General features: G+C 42.7%; 1 protein-coding gene across 13 annotated transcripts in view; it reads left to right on the plus strand.

Moving 5' to 3' along the window:
• The window catches only part of Sox5 (SRY-box transcription factor 5), a 944,504-nt gene that overhangs the window by 852,483 nt on the left and 68,492 nt on the right, over window positions 1-23,529 (plus strand). For 11 of the 13 annotated variants that reach the window (XM_085839787.1, XM_085839784.1, XM_085839788.1 and 8 more), the window contains one exon: window positions 21,763-21,909. The exons of the other annotated variants lie outside the window; for them this stretch is intronic. In XM_085839787.1, coding sequence (XP_085695913.1) covers window positions 21,763-21,909 — 147 coding nt within the window. The remainder of the gene's footprint in view (window positions 1-21,762; window positions 21,910-23,529) is intronic. 13 annotated transcript variants of the gene reach the window in all.

A 23,529-nucleotide genomic window follows, 5' to 3' on the forward strand; every position in this document is an offset into this window, starting at 1 on the left:
GTTTGAAGAAAGACAGGGCCTCCCCTTCTGACATGTGGATAATAGGCAGATGGTAGACAGACATGACTTGCTAGATCTATGATGGATTGATAGATTGAAGCTAGATAGATGATTATATATACTGATAGATAGATTATTAGATAGATAGATAGTGGATAGATTATTAGGTAGATGAATCAGTGTGTAGATAGATTGGTTGGATGGCTGGGTGAATAGATGATTGGATAGATGGATGGGTGAATAGATAGATGATTAGACTGATAGGTAAATGAATGGGTATGTCATTGGATGGATGGATGGATGGTGGATGCATGTGTATGTGGGTGGGTAGATGGATGTGTGGGTGGGTGGATGGATGGTTGGATGGATGGATGAATGGGTAGGTGGATAGATGGATGGATGGGTGGATGGAGAGAGGGTTAAATACATTATTAGATATATAGGTGGATGAATAGATGGATAGATGATTGGATGGATAGATATAGATGATAAGTAGCTAAATCATACACACACACACACACACACTCAGAGTATAAATAGATGCTGAGATGGAAGTGAGATAAGAGATGGATGCACGTGGTGGATGAGCAGAAGTTCATCCTTGGAGGGGATCAGTTGTCTCCCACTGCTCACTATAACGCAGCACCAGGACACTCACAGAATCATCTACTTTCTTCATCCTGTGTGTCAGTGCCTGTAGGTTAATACAGCCTGAATCAAAGATCCCGCTGCTTAGCAGACCTAATGCTCCCTCTGTCTCAAGTCAAGAGGAGGCAACTGAGATGAAGTAGGGGCTAGGCTAAACCAGTGACACTGACATTCTTCAAATTGAAATTTAAGTCCAGTACCTTCAAATTTTGTTATGATATCCTTAAAAATAAACATGTACGTGAATGCATGTGTGTGTGTGTTAGTTACATTTAATTGTTCTGGCTAAAGTAAGGAGAGAGAAATCACTGAATTAGCACTTGAACCATTTAATTAAGAAAGGATGAGTTGATCAGGGACCAGCATTCGCTTGCCAGTTACAATGGTGACCTTCTTGAATAGCTTCCCTCTTCCCAAGAGTTAAGTCTTTTTTGAGAAACTCCAGGAAGATCAAAGAAACTTGCTGTCTCCTATCTGTTTGCACATAGAGGGTTCAAAGTGGGTTTGTTTACATACTGTGTCTTGTTGATATTCTTTTGCTTCCAGAAGGGGGTTACTCAAAAAAAAATTAGGTAATCGTGCAATTCTGGGTTTGCAGTAGTGGGTGAGCCACTCGGACAGAAAAACCATGGAAAACCACATCACAGCGTGGAAGTGTATCTGTTTGGCAAGTGTCTTGACAAGACTAGAAAATAGAACTTCCTTGGATTCTTCAGGAGGCGGGATTAAGCCCAGAATATTCCTGGCTGTTTCTGGGGGAAAGTTTCTTAATAATGTCAGACAAAGCAATGGTGTATCCAGAAGTGGGTGGGGTGCGGACAGTTCCTAGTGCTTTATTTTTCATACCCTTAACCTTTCTCTCACACTTACTCAAACTGCATCTTGGATAAAGAGAGGAGGCAGGAGAAGCAGGAGGGATACCAAGTGTGCTGGCAGTGGCTGTGGCAGTGAGCCTGGAGAAGACCTCAGAATGAACATGTAGGCAGCAAATCCCTCTAGATTTCTCCCTTATCAGAATGTAGCAAATGAATAGAGCCTGGGATGTTACAATCGCTTGCTTTTGAAACAAAGTTACAAACAACTTTCCACCCCAAGTCTACACTAGTTAGACAGGAGGCATCCCTGCAAGACAGGGTGACATCTCCGTTCCTGTTCCTTACCTTCTGTTTCTTCCATTAGAACAACTTCCTCATGACTTAAGAATGCAAAATTTCGATGTCTTGTATTTGAATACTAGGAACCAGAAGGATTTTGACTTTTCACTGTGTTAGAGGAACATTGGCTATTGGTAATGAGCTATTCGGGGACAGGACCTAAGACCTCATTTGAAGCTCACAGATGTTTCCTTCCCACTTCACGTACAGCCAGGTCATCTGGGGCGATTTTTCTTGGTATTTTCCTTCATGAAATGGCTTCATTTATGGTGTTATGTAAATGCTTAGAGAATTCTAGAATCTTAGTTTCCACGTTTTAAGCTATGGGCACTGTTCTCTACTACGTGGTTTCTAAGGCTTGAGACATGTGTCTTAGCGTCTTTGATGTGATTTGTTTGCACTTGATTTTCAGTTCTTTTTTTTTTTTTTAATTAATTTTTAGTTATCAGAAATAATACAGATGGGCTAGGGAAATGACACAGTGGGAAAAGTGCTTCTTGTGAGATCATGTCCCAGAAAACAGGTGTGTCCAAGCACATACTTGTAAACCCAGTGCTGGGCAGTGGCTGAGCAGGGGCTCAGGGGCTGTGGGAACTTTCAAGCTGCCATCCAAGCTCTAGGATTACTGAGAAACCATGTCTCATGAGCACCGTGTAGAGAGTAGTAGAGGAGGACACTCTGTTCCATCTATGTCCTCTGCAGGTGTACACACACACACACGCACACACACACATATGCACACGCACACACACATACACAAACATGCAAGTACACAAACACGTGTACGCAGGAGTGGAGGGAAAAATGTTTGAATAACATATAAAAGATAAACTACAGAAATCAAAGAACCCCTCTCTTGGTTACTTTTCTGTTGCTGTGATAGGCCACCATGACCAAGGCAACTTAGAAAGTATTTAATTTGGGTTTATGGTTTCTGAGAGAGTCCATGATGGTGGAGGAAAGGCATAGTGATGGGAACAGGTAAGAGCTCACATCTTGATCAACAAATAGACCACTCCCACCAACACACCTCTTTCAGCAAGGCCACACCTCCCAATCCTCCCCCAAATAGTTCCATCAGCTGGAGAATAAGCATCTAAATATGGGAGTCTCTGGGGGCCATTCTCAGTCAAACCACAAGCTCCTTCGTCTTTACTTTTATCAACATTTTCATTTCATTGCTCATATGTCTACTGTTCTTCAGGAGCAGTGTTCAGTTTCTACGATTTCACGTTACTGTAGACAGCGGGTGGCCTTTGGTACAGTGTGAACCTGTCCACTACCTGCTTTCCACAGACTTGGCTTTTGCACTGTCATCAACTGTGGTGAACAAGAGAGTCCCACGGTCGCACTGCACTTGGGTTGTTTTCTTTTCCCCTTTAGAATAGGAACATGTTTCTCCAAATCCATTCAGCCATTAACAAATGCTAAGACAAAGCGTACAATCACAGTAGGCACCGTTCTAGGATAATCTGTGGTGTAAGGGAAAGAAACTAAGCTCTGGAGTCAAAAACAACCGCATTTGTGTGCACCTGCAGACTTCAGAAAGATGTGTGGTTGGTTGGTTGGGTGGTTGGGTGGTTGGGTGGTTGGTTGGTTGGTTGGTTGGTTTTTTTTCAATGTCTGTGTATTGGTTTGTGCATATGAGTCCAGATTCCTACAGGGACTGAAAGAGCATCAGATCCCCTGGAGATGCCCTGTACAGCCTGGAACTGTACAGATACAGACCCCTGTATCCCATACAGACAGTTACAAATCTGCCCGTGTGGGTGACAGGAACCTAACTCAGGTAACTCTGCCAGAAAAGTCAATGCTCTCATCCCCGAGCCCTGGATCCTACCCCTGGGGTAGATTGAAATGTTTCCTCATCTCAGCTTCTTTACCCATGATGTTGGGGAGTCATGGTCCCATGTGGGTAGGGTGTTGTGAGGGTAAACTGAGATGTATTTTAATGTACTTCGCTGTCTGAACTTCAGCCCTATTAGTGACCCATAGAGTCACGATCCCCGGGTCTTATACTTGCAAATGATCTAAAATGGGCCTGGCAGCTTCTTTGGGCTAGCAAGCCATTTTCTTGGATCACAGAATTTCTGTTCTGTAGGAGGAAGCTAAATGAGCTCCTGAGAGACACAGTGCTCATTCAGGTTCATAACTGACAGCTTCACTGGAAGCTCTCAAAATTAATAATAATAATAATAATTATTATTATTATTAATAACAATAATAATAAAAGGTGGCCTTGAACTCTTGTCCTGGCTGCTTCTATCTCTCAACCGGAGAGTCTGGTCTTATAAGTAGGTTTTGAAGGTAAATTTTTCTTCGTATAAAATGTTTACCTTCATTGCCTGTGATGAGAGCCTGCATCTTCATTCCTATTAGAAAGAGAGGCCGTCCATTTCTGTTTCCCTCTGTGAGTGCTCTGCTTTCCCAGTACTGAGCTGTCTGGACAAGCTGGCTTCCCCTGCAGAAGAGAAAGCCTCTGCATGCTTGAAATGTCATCCCACTTGGTGATGGTGGAGGGAGGGCAGATTAAAGCAGCGTAAGACAGTCTTGCTGCCTAGCTCCTGCGACCCCTTTAATTTCTGCTTTCAATTTTTTTGTCTTAAAGTTTTTGAGTGTGACTTGACTGACCTGTATGACTATTTCAGGAGTTTTATCTCCATGAATTAAGCTATTTTAGGTACCTTGTGTTGGCAAAATCATGGAATAACTAGCTTTTCTTGTCCTACCTATCATTATGTCCGATGTCTCCTGCATTCACTCACACTGGGCCATGGATTAACATTTTTATACTTTTAAAGGCTGCGTAGTATTTCATTCCACATAATACTTCTGTTGGCTAGTCTGGCCATTCCCTGGTAGATTTTGTGGGTTACCATGCCTTTTGGTTTCATAATTCGCTGTATTTCTTTGAAATATTTTTTTCTGTTAGCAATGTACTCAGAGAAAACTTCTTACACTCTAGGGACAGTATTATTGGTTGTTGTGGTTTGTTTGTTTGAGCTTGTCATTACTTCTATGTATTCGTTTTTGGGTAAGTGTGCATCCTGAGTGGGAAGCAGACCCATACCCTGGTTTTGCTCAGCATTTCCCTGACTGGGTTGCTACTGGTGTATCTGCTTTGAAGCTGTGTTTAATTGAAATGTCTAGAAATCACCAAATAGTTTTTATAGTCATTTTTTTCTCTATATAGGCAAATCATTGGTTCTCAAAAATGGATAACTTCTGATTCTAATTTTTCCAGGATACTTGAGTGGTAGTGGCTACTAGACTGGTAGGTTGGCTCACTTTTCTGAATTTCTTATGAGACTAGGATATACTAAGACTATTCACTGACAAGATTATGATACAGCTTTAAAATTACCAAAAAAGTCAATGCAGTAAATGTCAATTTTTTTTATTAAATGTCACTATTGAAAGTATATTAGTGTCACTGTTTGCGATAATCCAATATATTTAATTATGATGATAACCCTTCCATGCCTTGAGTGTGTGTTCCTAACTCTGCTATTGTAGGTTTGGGACATCACAGGAAGTAGTCCTGGAGTTCTGCAGGCCTGTTTGTCAATGGCTCAGTGAAAGGCGGGGAGGATGGCTTCTGTGTTCTCACGCTTGCACACACATTCAGCTTTGCTACATTTAATGACCTCTGCATGTTAAAAGTTTCATTTTGTGGCCTTTCTCATGACTATGAGTCAATCAGAAATTGTTGCCCCCTACTCTCTTAGGCTGGTATTTAAAGGGCGATCCATTGCCCAGCAAAGTACTGCGGGGGTGGAGCAGTGAAGGTGAAGAATAGTTCAGGTAGACCCACATCTTCTATTGATGGCTAGACAATCTACATAGTGGCCAAGTCTAAACTGTTTCTGATTCTCCTTCTACGACACCAGCAACATTGTATTTCTTATTAGCAACATTGTATTTCTTATTGTCTGTCGATAAAATCCTAGCAATGGTCTCATTGACTAACCAGTGAAGGAACCCTTGCATGTATTCAGGCAGCCTTTGTGAGTCTTTACTAATGTTTGTAGAAATGTTACCTGCTGGCCAGAAAGTACAGGGCTCATGGAAGGCTGAGAGACAAGGACACCTCTGTGGGAAAATGTGCTCATTTATTCCAGAGAAAATGCTACTACTAGAGAAACACATTTGCAAATCTGGTTGTGTCTGTTATCATGCTTGGTCTCTTTTAACTTCCACATTGGCTGAGATCTGGGGCTGGCACTTGGGGCTGGTGGCAGCCAAGGGTCCATGAATAGGGTCAGAGGAGAGGCTTCCAATCAAAAGGAGAAATATTGGATTAAAAAAAAAAAAGCTAATTTGTCACTTCACTCATTGAATATGAACTGAATAGACTTCTAACCCTTAAAATCCTTTTTTTCCCCTCTTTTTATTGCCTGGAATCTTAAAAGCTTTATCATTTGCAGTCATAAAATGAAAATATACACCAAACCCTCAAAGGGTAAGTATGAAATTAAATTATATTTAGGCAGCTGTAACCTTTTAAAACGATCGGATTCCAGTTAATGTATTTCTTCCTGTTCCGAGTGCTGCCATGGTGTTTGATGGTGGGAAGCAGTCCAAAGGGCATTGGGAGATAATAAATTCACTGTAAATTCCACCCCAAGGCATGTCTCCATACACCAAGGCCTCCATTTAGCAAGGCTGACCTAAAACTCTTGTCACATCCAAAGGTCATTTAGGTTGGGGTTGGTGTGTCTCATCTATCTTTCCTTAATGCAAGGAGTGACAGTTGTAGCAAGACGGAGCTCATAAACAGTCATCAGAATATGAACATGAAGCCAGCTTCGGACTGGGAGGGGAACATGAGGACAGAGCTCCCCTCTGCAAACTGGCAACTGCCTTGCTTCTTGCAAATCTAGGGAAGAGTTCACATAGTGGATGGACTTCTTCTAAGCCCATATTTCAGAGCGAGTCCATAACTGGAAAAGGCATTTGAGACTTGGGTGATTTAGAACCAGGTACCTTCCTCTCATCTCCATTTAATTTTTTTTTTCAGTAGAGTAGATCAATATATCTAGATAATAGATAGATAGATAGATAGATTGATAGATAATAGGTTATAGAGAGACAGACAGATAGATAGATAGATAATATATGAGTAGATGGATGGACAGACAGATGGACACAGAGAAACAGACAGGCAGATATGTTCATCCTGCAGCCTCTTCTCCACTGTCCTCTAAGTTCTCTCTGTAAGTGAATCAGACCATCATTTTGTTCTTTTGTGCCTTCTTACATCACTTAGCACATGGTGTTTTCAAGTTTCCTGTTCTGTGTTGCCACCTGCATCTCCCAATTATACACTTTTGTGCATGTGTGTGTGGCATGCTCTACCCCTGAGCTGCAGCCACAGTCCCTCAATTTTATAGTCTTAAAAACAAGTTGTGGTTTCAAAAGCAGCATGCATTATTGACAAATGCAATGACTTACAGATACATATGAATTGCAATCACTGCGGTCATCAGTAATAAAAGTTTTCAGATAGAGAAATGTTAGATGGTACTCAATACAAATAATGTTAGGTTAAACTCTGGCAAGCCTTCCTGAAGCTTAAAATTAAACATCTTCTGATGGTGGCACCGGCTGCTGCTCTCTGATGTGTTCCAAGTGTCAAGGACGGTGCTTGACACACAGTGGGCACCCAATACCTGTCTGCTAGAAGGCAGCCATCGTAAGCAGGAGGGTCGAGATTGCACTAGTTGACTATCTCTCTGGGTGAGTGTGCTATGATGAGAACCATGCCATGTGCTGTTGAAAGACAAAGTGTCAGGATCTGAAAAGATAATGAAAATCAGAATACAAAGGACACAGGCTTCTGTTGTAATCACGTTTGTCCTAATTAGCTTAAGTTACTCATGTTCTGAATTATGCAGATGGCTCGTATTTTTGCTACAACATTTTCCAAAAAGTTATAGGAAAGTTAGCGTTTGCGAGCATGGGTGGAAACAAGGACCCTTGATCCGTATGATTAAATTATTATTGAGAGTTAGACATGGAGACCAGGTCTTTAACTAAAAATGAGACGGCACTGAAAATAATAACTCATGGATTTATCAAACAACTGGTATGGGGTCAATTTTAAACCATATGTAATAAGGACCGGTTACATGTCAGACCAGCTAGGAGTGGATTGGAGGTGAGGCAAAACCTGCCTATCAATTCTCCTCCAAGATGGTCTTGTAGGACAAGAGTGTATTCACATCCTCCCCTTCCTCAACCTACTGTGGCTGTAGACTCTCCTGTGCATGCGCTCCCATCCCCCAGCTCAGGCTCCCACACACACTGTGAGCTGGACAGGCCTTTGCTACTGCAGTGTGTCCCCCCCCCCCCATGCTTGCAATTCTATCCACTCATTCTGCTGCTCTCTATCCACAGCAGAGCCTCGAGGACATCCCCAGTCTGCTAACCCACAACATCACTCCCTTTTGTATATCCTCCGATGCTCTTGCTCTTCTACCGTGAGGTATTCACACATTTCCAGCATCACATATTTCTCCTGATCCTCTTATTAATGATTATCTTGCTCCACTTAAGAAGTCTGGGAACTAAAGAATCGGAGAGATTGTTACTTTCTAAATCATTTCAGCGATTAAGAAAAGACAATAATATACTTTTATAGTTTCCCTTACATCTATTACATTTCATTAGAGAATATTTGAAACATTCATTTTTAAATTAAAAAGTGAAGAAGAAAAACAAACTGAGGCATTTTTTCCTGGCAGAAGCCAGGAGGAAAATGGCAGCTGAAGGATTCTGGGAAAGCCGCTTTCAGGCACGAAAGTTTCCTGTCTGTCCCGTCCCATGTCCTCAATACTGAGGGTGTCATGAGAATAGCCTCGCCTCTTCTGAACCCATCTCAGTTGGCCTTTCCTGCTCTAACATCTTGTCTCAAAGCACATAGAGCCCACTACAGTATCTGGGTGACTGCAGCTGCGGCTCCAAAGGCACAGTGAACCAGTCAGAAGCTTGTAACAAATAAAACAGATTTAACCTCCACATTGTCTCCCACTTACCAGGCCCTGGGCAGCACTCTTTCATGTTCAGGCCTCACTGTCTTCCTCAGAGAGATAAGAATAACACCTACTTTCTAAATCTGTTGAGAAGTTTCAAAGGATGGTGTTTAGCCACTCTGCAGGGTGAACTCGAGCTGTTTGGATAGCTTCCACCCAATTCATCCTTCTCTGTCCACGTTTAGCGTGAAGTGTAGAGTGGCTCGGAGTGCACATGCAAAGAGCCAGCACCAATATTAATAATTGTCTTAATTAATTAATTAATTATAATTAATAATAATCGTCTTACTTAAAAGTTTATAGGAAGGCAGAAGGGCAAGAAGAAGTAGAAGACAATCTCTAGGAGGAAAGTTATATTAAATTTAAACATGGTGTGTGTGTGTGTGTGTGTGTGTGTGTGTGTGTGTGTGTGTGTCTGTTCATGCCAGAAGTGGAAGAAAGCATAAACTACTGAAGAGATGTAGGTGAAGGTCTATCTTTTCCAGGGAAAGGAAAGTTGCTCCACCCTGAAGCATCTTCTAAATCTCCCAAGCCATTCTTTATCATCCATAGTTTGGGAGAGTCCCTTGGCTACTGGGAGAGTCTTTTGATAATGGGGTGGTATTGACTCCATGTGCAGCTTGACAATTTTTGTGTGTGATGGTCTCCCTGACCATGTCCCGCTGGTCCTTAGGTAGGGGATTCCACCTTGGTCCCCAACAACATGCCCATCATGTGCAGGTGCACACCCTCAAATGCTGTCAGGCCACACACTTCTCCTCACATTGGCAATGTCACTCTTCATGTCTGTGGTCACGCCACTGAAGACATTTTGTTCTTTGTCAGATTTGTGGAGCTAAGGATCTGGGGTTGGGGGTGTTATTGGGAGTCATTTAAATGAGTAAAAACATGAAAGATAAAGACAAGGAAACAGGGCTAGAGAGAGAGAACTTAGCAGTTAAGAGCACCCACTGTTCTTGCAGAAGTCCCAGCTTTGGTTTCCATCTCCCATGTGAGCAGCTCACAGCCATGTGTAACTCCTGCTCCAGGGAATCGAAATCCTCTGGCCTCCATGGGCACCGGAATCCATGAATTAATTAATCCATGAATCCACCGGCACATTTTCACACAGAGGAACACATATATACTCATAATTACAGCTTAAAATTGAGGAAACAGACAACAATATGTACCATATTAGAGTTTTCTCAGAGGAGCTTTGCTCCCAATTGGATGAGTTCATTATGTCACGTAATGGAAATCAAATGTCAGGATAACTTGAATTCTGGTATGTCAAGTTGTCTAACATTTGTGGAGGTGTTGAAGTGCTGGGAGCCTATTCCATAGCAGACCTATGGAATCCTTATGGACTTAATGGAATCCAGAAGTAGCAACAGTTCTTAGAAGTCTGAGCCATTGTTCTCAGACTTCCCATCCCGCTTGTGTGCTCCAGCATGCAGCTAGACCACGCTCCAGAAGAGAATATTCTTATATTAGATGGGGTAATATAAGTAATATAAAGTAATATAAATAGCATACAGTTTGGTTTACTATAAAGAGGCCCTGATATTCTCCTTTCACTCACTTGGAATGTGATGTCTGATCGTTTGCTGTCTGCTGCCCACACCCCCACCCCCACTGTCTGCTGGCATAAAATGGGCGATTGCCATGGCCATGGCCAAGCAGAAGCATTTGCTTCTACAAGTCTGTCTGGTGACCCTCACCTTTCCCACAGCAAATCATGAGTATTGGAGAACCACAGATTGTTTTTCCTCAGTGAGTAAGCCTGCCTCCCTCTATCCTTCCCTCCTTCCCTCCTTCCCTCCTTCCCCCCTTCCCTCCTTCCCTCCTTCCCCCCTTCCCTCCTTCCTGCCTGCCTGCCTTCCTTTTTTTTCTGTTACTTTGAGAGGAATTTCAGCAGCATCACCCACAAAATTAAACTAATTAAAGATGAAGTGCCGTGTCCATGATGTATAGAGATCTGAAGAGCCCCTGGCCAGCAGCGTTCCTCTCTTGCCAAATGGAGATGTATTTACTGGTCTGTGACCTGAGGGGTGGAAGAGGGGCTCTTGTCCTCAATCAGTAATGAACAGAAATTCTGGAGCGGCATAAAAAGGGTCAGCTGGAGAGGTCATGCATCATACGGGGAGGCAGATGTTGGAACATATTGTAATGGCTTATGTGCAGAACGTGAAGGTGGCTCCTGGAGCCAGAGCATCAGCGGGGAGGGAGGGGCAGGGAGCAGATCAGGTGGCATTTCCTAGTGTGACTCTTAGAAAAGTTTATCTAGTTCCTTAAGGAACTGCTTCAATTATAAAAGTCAAAACAAGTTTTCTCCTAGCTGTTTTGAGATTTATTGGTGTGTAATAAAACGGAGCGAGCAGCCTTTAAAGGGGCAGTACATCGGAAGTGCTTGTGAGGAAGCTTCCTTGCCTGCAGCGGGACAGAAGCAGAGAGGCAGCCTTTCTCAGGACAGGACCGTCCGATGGCTTGAGGAGTTCAGAGGCATCTTGAGGTCCTCGAACGATGCCATTTGCACACCCACACACAGGTCCACCCTCTGTGGGTGACCCCATACGCCGTCCAACTCTGTCAGCTCATAAAACTGAATAGAATAATAAAAGTTGGACATGTACTGCTGACATTTAATGAGGCCGATTTGTGTACATAATACTCATGAATGCAGAGTGTCATTGTTTTCTTGTGTTAGGGGTATGGCTTCACCATTCGGTCTATTTGCCAGTCTCTTCAGTGCCACAACATCCAGATTCCTAAGAGCTTCTTATTATAAAGCCACTCTATAGCCAAATACCATCCCTCCTGTATCTCAGCTTTTCCAAGACACACCATCCAGGAGTGAAAGTCCTTAGAAGAAGTGAGTCATGATGACCCGTTGTTTTCTTTCCTGAATCACGAGAGGCAAGCTTCTCCCATCAGACATGCTGCACAGGGGCTCACCTGTTTTGTCCGGAAGGAAGGCCTGACTCTGGACTTCTTAGCATCCCTTTCATCCTGTGGCTTGTCCTCCTCACACTCCCGGCTCCTGTCTGCTGCTCTCTCCTCATCAGCCCCTTGCATGGCTTGATGTTAAATCTGTGCCCTGACATCCCCAGCTGACACCGCCATTCCCACAATGACTACATCCCTCCTTCATGGGGAAAAATCTCCTAAAAAGCCTTGAGTTTATTTGCCATTTCAGGTTAATGCATTTCTTCCCTGTCCATCATTTAATTTAGGAATCGTGCCACAGTTTGAAAGATCTGGGGTCCATCAGGGACTGTTCAGAGCAGTGCCCATAGAGGCTCTGGTGTCTCCTGTGCCTATTACATCATATGATAAGGACTCAAAGGAAAGCCTGATTATTCTTTTATTATCACACTATGATTTTTCAATAATAGCTATACCTTCCTATGAAACTAGACTCATACCATTTACCTCACAAATTTTCCTGGTTAAAACAAATATATAAAGCACCCTTTTAACTCAACAAAATAACGATCACATTTCCTAAAAATGGAAAGATCTCAGTGCACAATTTTCTGTAGAATACAGGGGAGTGACCATTAAGTGACCAGAAAGACACACAGGAAAATCAAGGACACACTTCCAAGCAGCAACCCCACTCAGTCTACCTTACTAGAATAATTATCCTAGCCAAGGAGCTGAAGAGATGGCTATTAAGAGCACTTGCTGTCCCTTCAGATGACCCTAGGTCAGCTCCTAGCACCCACATGGCGACTCCCAGTACTAGTAACTCCAGTTCTGGCCTTGAGTGCACCGCACACATGTACCACACATGCATGCATGAAATAAGTATTCTTAAAGACATACAACAATATCCTTAAATATTTTAAAGAATACTAAGTACAGAGGAAGATACAGAGTGACTGCAGTCCTCAGACACTCTACTGGGAATGCCAAAGCATTCAGCCACTGTGAAGAAATGGCACTTTTAAAGTAAGCCTAAGCTTATTTGACTCATGCCCCTATGACTAAGCAGATCCAATCTTAGAAACGGGGGTAGCCCAGAGTAATAAAAACACACAAAGACTGGTCCTGGAATGTTCATGGCAGGATTAATCATAACAGCCCCAAAATAGGAAATAAAAATCCAAGCGTCCATCAAATGGCTAAATGGATAAACAAATGTGGTAGGTTGTGATTTGTCAAGGAAGGGAATCAATGACTCAGCCCTAGCGAGGCTCACCAAACACGCAGAGGCGCCAGAAGCGTTGTGCTAAGTGAAAGGTGCCAAGTCTCTCGGTCTTTGCTTCCTTCTAACTTGGTCCCAGAAGTGGTAACTGCAGAACTGACCTCACAGCTGGCAAGAAGAGCAAGCAGTATTCTGCTGCGCATAGAACAATGTCCAGTGTTTATTAGCACACCCTGGGGCGTGAGGTGAAGCGCTGTCAGCAGTTGTGTGTGTGATGGCCACACTCGGACTTCTCTGTCCTTGCCGGGAGGAGTGGGCTAATGAGGCCGCAGCGCCGTCAGATCCAGGCCCTCTCAAGACAGTCCCAGTCAGTCAGTAAGGTGTGAGGCCATCTGCCCTGACCCTCCCGTCCTCTACAGAAAGGATCAGAGGACAAGAGGGGAAGGGCCCATGTGGAACTGTACGTGGGATCTAAATCTGGCTGGAGAGATGTCTGGGGGATTAATAAATCCACCTCCTCGACAGGTGGAAAGATGACAGCATTACTGAGAAGTGGTGAAGGGTAGGGGGAGGTACATAGTGTGTGGACACACCTCCAGGGGGTGGGGAGATGCCTCTTGCCCAGGCCTCTCCCAGTACCGTCCCTCCTCCCCTGCTTCCTGTTCATGTTGTATGTAGAAGCCTCTCTGCCTCAGTTTCCCCCCCTGTTCTGTTGCTCTGTCCACACATGTTAGCAAGCAGGCTTGCCCTAAACACTGACACCACAAGTCACTGTAAATTATTCTCCCTTAGGTTGCTTCTGTCAGAACCTCTGCCCTCTAATGGCAGTGATCATTAGCACAGGATATTCTTACATGGCACTACAAGACCATCCACATTCCTGATTTTGTGTGTGTGTCAAGATACATACAAATACATTTGCTGTGTTTCGTCCGTATGATGCACACTGACCCCATGTATCACCGCCACCTCAGACCCTCTAGGAGAGCGTTCAAATCCCCAAATTGAAGCTACCCTCTAAAGAGAATGCTCACACCCCTCCCCATCCCCCTGGAAACCTTTGCCCCATCTCTGTGTTAATAACCTAGACCTCGCTAAGCACTTTATATGAGTGCCATCTTCTTCTGTCTTCTCTGCCTTACTGGCTCAGCAAAGCTAGGGCTCCTCAAGGTTCATACCAGTTGTTCTTTGCTGAGTAATATTCCGTTTCCCACATCTCTGCATTGTTTTTTGGGTTTTTGTTTTGTTTTGTTTTGTTTTGTGTGTGTTTTTGTTTTTGTTTTTTTTTCCACATACTGTTGAAAAAATTTGGGGTCATTTCCACCTTGGACTACTGAGACTTACTTTGTTTACAATACAGTTTTAAATGTGTGTTTTATTTTTTAAAAAATCCCATTTTCAGGTATTTTCATAAACAACTAGAACTCCCAAGTCATTTGCAAATGCTGCTTGACCTGTCAGGGAGCTCGTACAGTTTCTGCACTAAGAAGGGGCAGCTAATATTCTTACCACCAAAGTACAAGTTCCTAACACCATCACCAACAACGTGGGACCCCTATGGTTCATCTCAAGATGTACCTTCTCTTTAATTACGTGTGTGTGTGTGTGTGTGTGTGTGTGTGTGTGTGTGTGTGTAGGGGTGTCATGTTTGAGGGATGCCCTGAGAGACCAGCCCCCTGAAGTTGGAGTTACAGATGATAGTGAGCCTCCTCATATGGGTGCTAGGAACCAAACTCACAAGAGCAGTGAGTGTTCTTCACGACTGACCTATTTCCCCATCTCTATTTGCTGGGGTTTGAGAGAGGATCCACAGTGTGTGGGGATTTGGGATCTCTTGTGCTCTTAAGTTTGTCAGGATAGGAGAGTAGAACACAGTTTCTTAGCCAGTCCATCGTGATGCATAAATCAGAAGTGTTTATCCACTCAGTGTGTGACTGTCTGCTGGGACGTTTGCTGAATGCCATTTTACACATAATGTACTTAATAAATAAGTTAATGTTGCCAGTGTCAGAGAAAGTCCATGCTTAAATTGAAGTTGCACTGATAATTTTCTGAGGAAACATGACAAATAATCATGCAGAAAGCACATTCATTCACATTGAAACCTGCTGGCATGTTTTGAAAGATTTTCTCCAGTACATTAGTTTCTCTTTAAACTCCACATTTAAGTTACATTAAGAACCAGAAATTAAGCCATAAAGATAACACTTATGGAGGCTTGAAATTGCTTTTGGTTTTTGTTTCTGCTCGCAATGCCATTCCATGTCCTTTCACTTAAGGAAAGGAGGGAGAGAACAGTGAAATATTCTCCTTACACAGCACATCTTAACTTGATGCATCTTTTCAGGTTTAATTTACACTGGATAGGAATGTATTTATTCATAAACAATGCATCACAAATAATAACAGGTGAAAATATTATCATTTAAAAGTCTTCTAAATATATAGCAAATCCACAAAATATTAATATATACAAGCTATGTGTATATGTATGAGTGAGTCCATATGTGTATGGGTGTGCATGTGCACAGGTGTGTTTATGCATGTGCATATATGTGTTTGCACATGATCATGCAGGTGTCTGTGTGTCTGTCTGTCTCTCTGTCTGTGTGTGAATGTGCATGTGTATGTGTGCATTGATGTTTGTTTAACAACTCAAAATTTTTCATTCTTATGCACATATTAAGCCTGGAAAACAGTATCATAAATATTTCATTTGTTAGTTTTGAAAATTTAAGCATACATGCTTGTTCTTATTCAATTTTTAAATGAATATTACTTATCTGGAGTGATGATTTTGGTTAAACACCAAGGAGCATACAAAATGGCAACTTTACCCTCGTGCCTGCTCCCTTAGCGAGTCCAGATAACCTCCCTGCTCCCATTAGAATACATATGAAAATATGAAAAATTCACTTATACTCGCTTTTAGCAGACTTCTATTATTCTTTGAAATATTGGTGTTTGGGGATAAGCATCACTCGGGGAAAAGGATGGATCTGTGAAAGCAGGCTTGGGAGACAGCTACACAGTGCAGAGCACTCGAGTTGTACTCTCAGCTTCAGAGTTGAGCAGCCCACACTACCAGTAACTCTATTCATCTTGGGGGGGGTCTGATGTCCCCTTCTGGGTTCTGTGGAGTCTATATTCACATGCGCTTACCCCTCCCCCCACATATACACACATAGTTTAAAGTAAAATAGATGCATAACAATACTTAAATAGTCACTTAACAAATCTCTCAGGTGCTTACCACAATCTTGGGCAGTTCGCAAATGACCTTTGAGAGCCACCATACTTGAACTTTACATACGGCATTTAAGGAATCCCGTACTCACAAAAAAGATGTTTCCTTTGCAGTAGGATATTCAACTTGGAGCCACGTAGAGAGTAAAGGAAATGAAGGCAAGACATGGGAAGGGTGGCTGCCCAGGGGTGATGTGGCTCTGCCTTTGTTATCTCTCTACACCCCCACCCTATTTGCCCCCAATGCATACTGAAGCCCACGGATTCATGAATGCATGAAGGAGGAAGACAGTTGCCTCAGAGCATCCATTATCTTATGACGCTTGGTCTTGGGAAATGACCCAATTCAGGGTTCCCTCTGTCTCATTCACCTCCATCCAGATTGTCTAGATCCATACCAAGGAGACTAAGAATGCACAAGAGATCTACGCCCATTGAAAGGCAATGGCATCATTTTCTGCTTACATCTGATGTTTTCAGGGAGCGGTGGAGATGGAGACAGAGGCATGGGCCCTGCCTGCAGGGCGTTTACCAGGCGCTCAATAGGTTTGGAACAACAAATCCTGATAGTTACTTTTGCCAGTGCCTAGTGTTTCAAATCCAGATACTCCAGATGGCAACTAGACACCAGGCTGGTAGCCAATGGGAGAAGCTGTGTTGTGAGCAATTTGGGGGAAAATACGCTATTAGGGAGAAGTGACAAGGGCTTGCTATCTCTCAGATGAACGTGATAATCCAACTTAGAGTATAAATTGGTTGTTACTTCATCAGACTACTCTATGATGAGCACTGAAACATTTGTGTAACATGTCTAAATAAAGTTAATATCCCCATTAAAAGATTGCACATATGTATCGTATATAACCATGGAAAAGGAGGGAATAGATTGTCCAAAAGGTTGGAGCTCTCATTTTACCCAAAAGATCAAGGTGGTGAGTAGAGGTGAACATCTCTGTCTACATAGCTTCACCAAGTTCTGATCTAGGACTAGACCACAAGAGCTCAGCAGGAAAATACAATGCCTATAGGTGACCTGTCAACCGAATACTCACCCGCCTTCCACATACACACTCCAATAAGCAGGACAAAATGGCAACCGCATTTGACTGACTGGGTGGAGGCGGTTCCCCTCTTCATGCTGCTGTGTGAGAGGCCTTGCACTCTCTACACTTTGAGAAGTGTCTGAGGCTGGACATGTAGCCCAGTGGTAGAGCGCCTGCCTAGGACATATATAGCCCTAGGTTCAGTGACTAGGACCTTAGGAAGAGAAGAAAGGGGAGGGAGAAGAGAAGAAAAAAGACAAGGAGGAGTTGGCAGGAAAGGACGGAGAGGAAAGGAGAGGGGTAAAGAGAGATGAAGGGGAGGGGAAGGAGAGAGTGTGCCATTTAGGAAGTTCCCAGAGAGATGGACTAGTCAGTGTTTTGTCTGCCTCAGTGCAGGATTATGAGATAGCCCTTCTGTCTGATTCATGCTACACACACACACACACACACACACACACACACACACACACACACACCCCAGAAAAGAAAGTGTAATACATTTGGCGGTCTCACAATGATTTATTATTATATGCAAATATATGATAAAAATTGCATATTACACTTTTTAAATGGAGACTTGAGTAAATTCTATTTTGTGCCCAACTAGGCTGTGACACTCTTTTCCTCTCGTTAATTCTCTTCTTAGTGGTGTCAGGGTCACATTCTGACAATCACAACGGTCACTCCTGGCTTCTAATGACCTGACCCTGCTGACCTCTGACAACAGACACTCCTGGGTCTAGTTCATCTTCACATAGGTTGCTCCTGTTCCGGTGCCTGCGTGTTTTAGTATGAACTCTCTTGCCTGCATTTCAAGGGCATCCACAGGAACACTGAGCCTGTGAACCCAGCCCCCCCCCATGCTGTTTGCTCCCCGGGGTGTTCCCTTGGCTTATGTGATTGACTGCTGTCAATCTCTGCACTGCCCACCCTCAGGTTTCCCTTCAGAAGAGAGGATGTGCTCCTACCTTCCCGTGGATATTTAAACTGCACACTTAGACAGTGTAGATCCGACCCAGGCTTGCATCCTTCCTCACAGGCAAATGAGAGATCTGATGGTCATTGTAGTCCTGTGGAGACCTCTACTTCTTTCCTTTCTAAACATCAGAAACAAACTGAAGGAGAGTAAACTTACTTCAGAGGCTGCAGCTGAAGGTTTGCTCTCACCTTGCTGGCTTAGCGGGACTACAGAGCTCTAACCCTGCAGACCAGGCTGAGGCTTTACCTTGACAATAATGTGGGGAGCTCCGACTCCATGGAACATTTAAGAAGTTTAGGGTTAAATACTGACTTCACCTACCTCTCCTCTCCGCCTTCAAATTCCAACGAGAGGTGAATTTTAAGGAAACACTAACACAAAATTGGTTATAATCAGGGTGCTGAGTATTTCCTGCCTTTCTGGCATCTGGAGGTTCCTACGTTTGCTTGTCTGTATGTGTGTGCCCCTCCCTCCAGCTCTCAAGTATCCTGCAGATCCTACTCGCTTGTGTAACATTTTCAACTCCTTCAAGGGCCATTATCTCCTCACCCAGAGCTGTGGCTGTGGAGATTTGAATCTTTATCCTAGCTATAAGCCATCTGACTTTGGGCAACTTTTAAAATTTGAATTCGAAAGTATGTCTTTGGCTAATAGAGCCCCAATAAACCCCAGTTCCCTTTGAAAAAATGGTGAGAATGAATGCTTGTGTGGAGTGAGGGACGGATGTGTGCTTTTTTTCTTTCTTTTTCTTTTTCTTTTTTACAATGTCGAGTATGTGACATCTCTAACCTTCAAACACAGAACAATGTTGAGGGTTTTGCCATTTCAACTTTAAATATAAATCCTGTAATTTTCTTTGAAAGTTGCAAATATGCCCATAATGATCAGTAATCATTGAATCACCTCTTAGGCATAATTGATAGAGTCATTTAAATGTCTAAACATCAACCATGATAGACAGACAGATAGACAGATAGCTTTAAAATATAATACTAAATCTCTCATGGCTCAAAGCTAAATTTTAAGTCATTGGAGTACTTTTTAAACAATTTGGTATTTGTATATAGATGTCTAGATGCCCTGAGTTACCTCTTTTAATTGGTGAAATGTCATTTTTATTATATACTAAAGCCAGGAACTTGAATCATTACCTCATGTCTCTAGTAATAACAACCAGTGCGATTCTTCTCAGAAACACATAAGAAATGCTATGGAAAATTACAGACTATAATGCAGTTGTGGGGCTAGACTGACAATTTTTGTATTTTTCAAATTCTCATGGGTCCATGTACTCTATTGGATATGTGTGTAATTTTTCCAAATTGTATCCTGAGGACACAGTTACGTTATAAATAACTTCATCAATAGCTCAAAATGATGGCAAGGAAAAAAATCCACTTTTCAAATCTCAGGAAATAATGTGCAAGTTTCCATCATGACCAGAAGATATTTGTTAATTCTGATTTAAAAACAAAAACGAAAAACCATAAACTCTGAAGTCTTCAGCCATAGAGCAAATTATTCTTTTACTCTTTATGTATAAGCTAAGATGTAGGAATGAAATTAGACATGTTATTATGACCCCAACACATATAAATGTGAAGATGGTGGTCGGTACTGATGATGGAAATGGCCTTCAGTAGGGAGCTCCCTACTCTCTCAGAGCATCCTCTGTCACTTCACGTGTAAATAAACTGTAATCCTCGCCACCAACCTAACCTTCCTGTTTACATTTGGATCATATGATCAGGAACTACAAGGAATGAATGTGTAGCTTCACGTGACCACAGCATGTGGCTTTCAGCATGCCACTTACAGTAGGATCCCACTTAGCAGAAAAGATTGTGTTTCTGGAACAATTTTCTGCTTTGAAATTGTTCTTCCCAGAAGACTATCCTATAGTCCTTCTCTCTGAGGACTTCAACTCCCTACCATCACTGTAGAAGCAAGGGATAGCACAGAAAAGACTCTGCAACTCAGACAAGTGTGAAATAGGAAATCAAAGGACATGCATAAATACACAGACATACAAACACACACACACAAACACACAGGCAAACACACACAAGCAAACACAAACACAAAACACATAAAACATACACACAAACAGAAACACACAAACATATAACATACACAAACACACAGACAAATACACAAACACAAACACACAATCACATAAAAACACATACAGCACATACAAACACACCAACACACAACACACACAAACACACACAAATACACAAGACACACAAACACATACAAACACACAACACACAAACACGCACACAAACACACAGCACACATAAACATACACGAACACACGATACACAAACACATGGGTAAACACACACACACAAACACAATCACACAAATACATAAACACACACAAACACACAACACACACAAACACTCAAACACAGAACACACAAATACACAACACACAAACACACAGGTAAACACACACACAAATACACAAACACACACAAACACATAAAAAACACACCAAAAACCACACAACATACACAAACACACACGCAAACACACACACACACACACACACACACACACACACACACACACGTTGTAAAGGTTAATTGCTTTCTAATGCAAACTGTCAAATGTCTCAAAGAATACCCCATGAAGAGGAAGGAGTGTTAACCTCTGTGATTGATGCCCATGTTGGAATGTGAAGTGGTGCTCTTGAGTTGGATACTGTGTCCTAAGATAGCATAAAAGGGAAATGTTCTTTAAATTGGCCAATTGTTTCTTGGAGAAACGTTTCTTTGTTATTTAATAAGAGTCAGTGTGTGTTTTAGAGAGGTTTGTGTGTGTGTGTGTGTGTGAGATGTGTCTGCTTATATCATGAAGTGGATTGGCTGTCTTGCAAGCACACAGCTAACAATCAGTGTAGGTAGAATGACCACCTGGTCTCCCAGAGGACCTTTCCTTCCTTCCTTCCTTCCTTCCTTCCTTCCTTCCTTCCTTCCTTCCTTCCTTCCTTCCTTCCTTGTCCAACAGGTTTCCCAATTAGCATACAGTTAATTCTTAGACTAGATAAATGGATGAATGAATGAATGAATGAATGAATGAATAAAAAATGTTTCAGTAAGTTCAGTATGTCAAAATGGAACCAGTGCAGATGAGAAATTTACTATGTATGTGGAGCTTAAATTCTTTACTGGTGTTTTACACGGTAAGGAATTTAATGGAGAACAGGTTAGAGCCTTGGCCAGAAGGTACCGCATGCTTGCTTCCAGGCCGTCCGTGTCGGTAAGGAATTAGTGTGACGACCACTTGTGTTGGGTGCCCCTGCAGCACCATCTCCAAGGTCCTCTTATGTGTTGCCTGCTGCTGCTCTCCTGAGAAGCAAACTTGTAGACCACAGCGACAGCTTCTCTCATTAACTGTCTCAGGTGTAACCTGTAACGGGGGAATGTGTAGGAAGCATGGCGCATCCCACTGAGATGCTCCTGAAGGGCGAGTTTGTGTTGTGACTGACAGCCTCTCTCTGTCTTTTCTTCTGTAGCAGTTCTATGCTGCCCAGCTAGCCGCAATGCAGGTTTCTCCAGGAGGGAAGCTCCTAGGCCTACCCCAAGGCAACCTTGGTGCTGCCGTGTCTCCTACCAGCATTCACACAGACAAGAGCACAAACAGTCCACCACCCAAAAGCAAGGTACCCTCTTCAATAAGCTGATCTGTCTTTGCACTTGAGCTTCGATGGTTCACAGTATTTATTGAAGGTCTCTTAGATTCCAGCCACCGGGCTGGCTAAACTTAGGGGGTATGTGGAGGTAAGACTTTTAGAAGGCGCCATAGCTGTATGTGTAAATTTACCTTTCTAATAATTGATTTATTCATTCAACAAACGTATTGGACAATTGTAATGAAAATCAGAAACAGGCATTTTTGAACCAGTGAGTTTATAGCCTTAAAAATAGATGTCTGTGAAACAATCAAATAGCCATCCTTTATAATCCAAAGGATGATCAATAATAGATGTCATGAAGCCATGTACAGATAAAGTACATTACATGTTATTAGGAAGGAGAGATTGGCTCCAGCAAGAAATGCAAACGTTTGCCAAGGGATAAACAACTGAAATAGAAACCTAAGCTGGAGTAGAATGGGGACATATGGAGTGTTTCTTTAAAACTATCGATAACTGTTGCAGTGCGGCGTGGCAGTGGCAGCGCTGTAATTTTAGATATGTCACACATCCACTGAGATTATCGTGTAAAGACAGCAAGATAATAATAGTATTGGGAGACTATTTAAACACAGTGCTGGCTTCAGAGCTGGGGGCTGATTTCCTGGGAACATGGGGAAAGCTGGGGGAATTAAAGATGATCCCCCCCCTCCGTTAGGGGAGAGCAGAGAGTCTTGGGTATAAGCCTTCGTGTGCGCGGACTTCAGTTGTGTGCCATTACGTGAACACAGTAAGCTTCCTGCAAGGCGAGCGAGGCTGGCCAGAGAGGATGCTTTCTGGGGTTATTCAAAAAGTAAATGGAAATATTTAACTGGATTAGAAGTTAATCAGAAAAATGACACCAAACATCTTTTATCATCATCATTATCATCATCATCATGTAGAAATTTGCTTTCATCTTCCATTCCCTGGATGAGGTGTGGAATTGTCTTAGGAGAGTTGGGGAGGAATGATCCTGACGTATGTGAAGAAGCACATGAGTAAGACAGAAAACATTGAACGGGGGTGGGGCTCAGAACATCAGTTCAGTTATTGTAAAACTCCAGCTCGAGGGTTATGGAAAAGGACCATTGTATCAGTTGGAAGGACTCCCAGTTCCTTCCTTCTTAGGGTTCCCAGTGGCCTTTCTATATTGTTAAGAGGAGAATACATTTTGCATAAGTGTAGCCTGACAGAGGATCTGGGACTGTGATGAGAAAAGGCACAGTGGGGAATGGCAGGGCAGGAACATGTGCCACCTTCAAATTGCTTCTGCTCTTTGGTGGACCTCAGGAGCCCCCTGCGTCTTGTCTAAGGCCAGACCTGCTTCTGTTTATTATGTCTGGCACATGTAAAGCCAGAGATCAAAAGCAATTGTAACAAGTTACCTAATCAAGTTTAATTCTAAAGTGGTCTTGTGATGGCTCCTGGTGCTAACAGTTTTAAAGTGTTATATTTACAGATACATTTTAAGCAAAATAAAGGCAAGTAGCACAGAGCCCTTCTTTTACACAGATGCCTCTGCAAGGGGTGAGTCTGTTTCTCTCCTTGATGCGTTAATGTCCCTTCACATCATGAGCCTTACCAGTGCTTTGCAATACGGTCACC

This window comes from Mus caroli, unplaced genomic scaffold (assembly GCF_978045245.1).
Source record: "Mus caroli unplaced genomic scaffold, Mus_caroli_1 scaffold_7, whole genome shotgun sequence".
NCBI classification, from domain to species: Eukaryota; Metazoa; Chordata; class Mammalia; order Rodentia; family Muridae; genus Mus; species Mus caroli.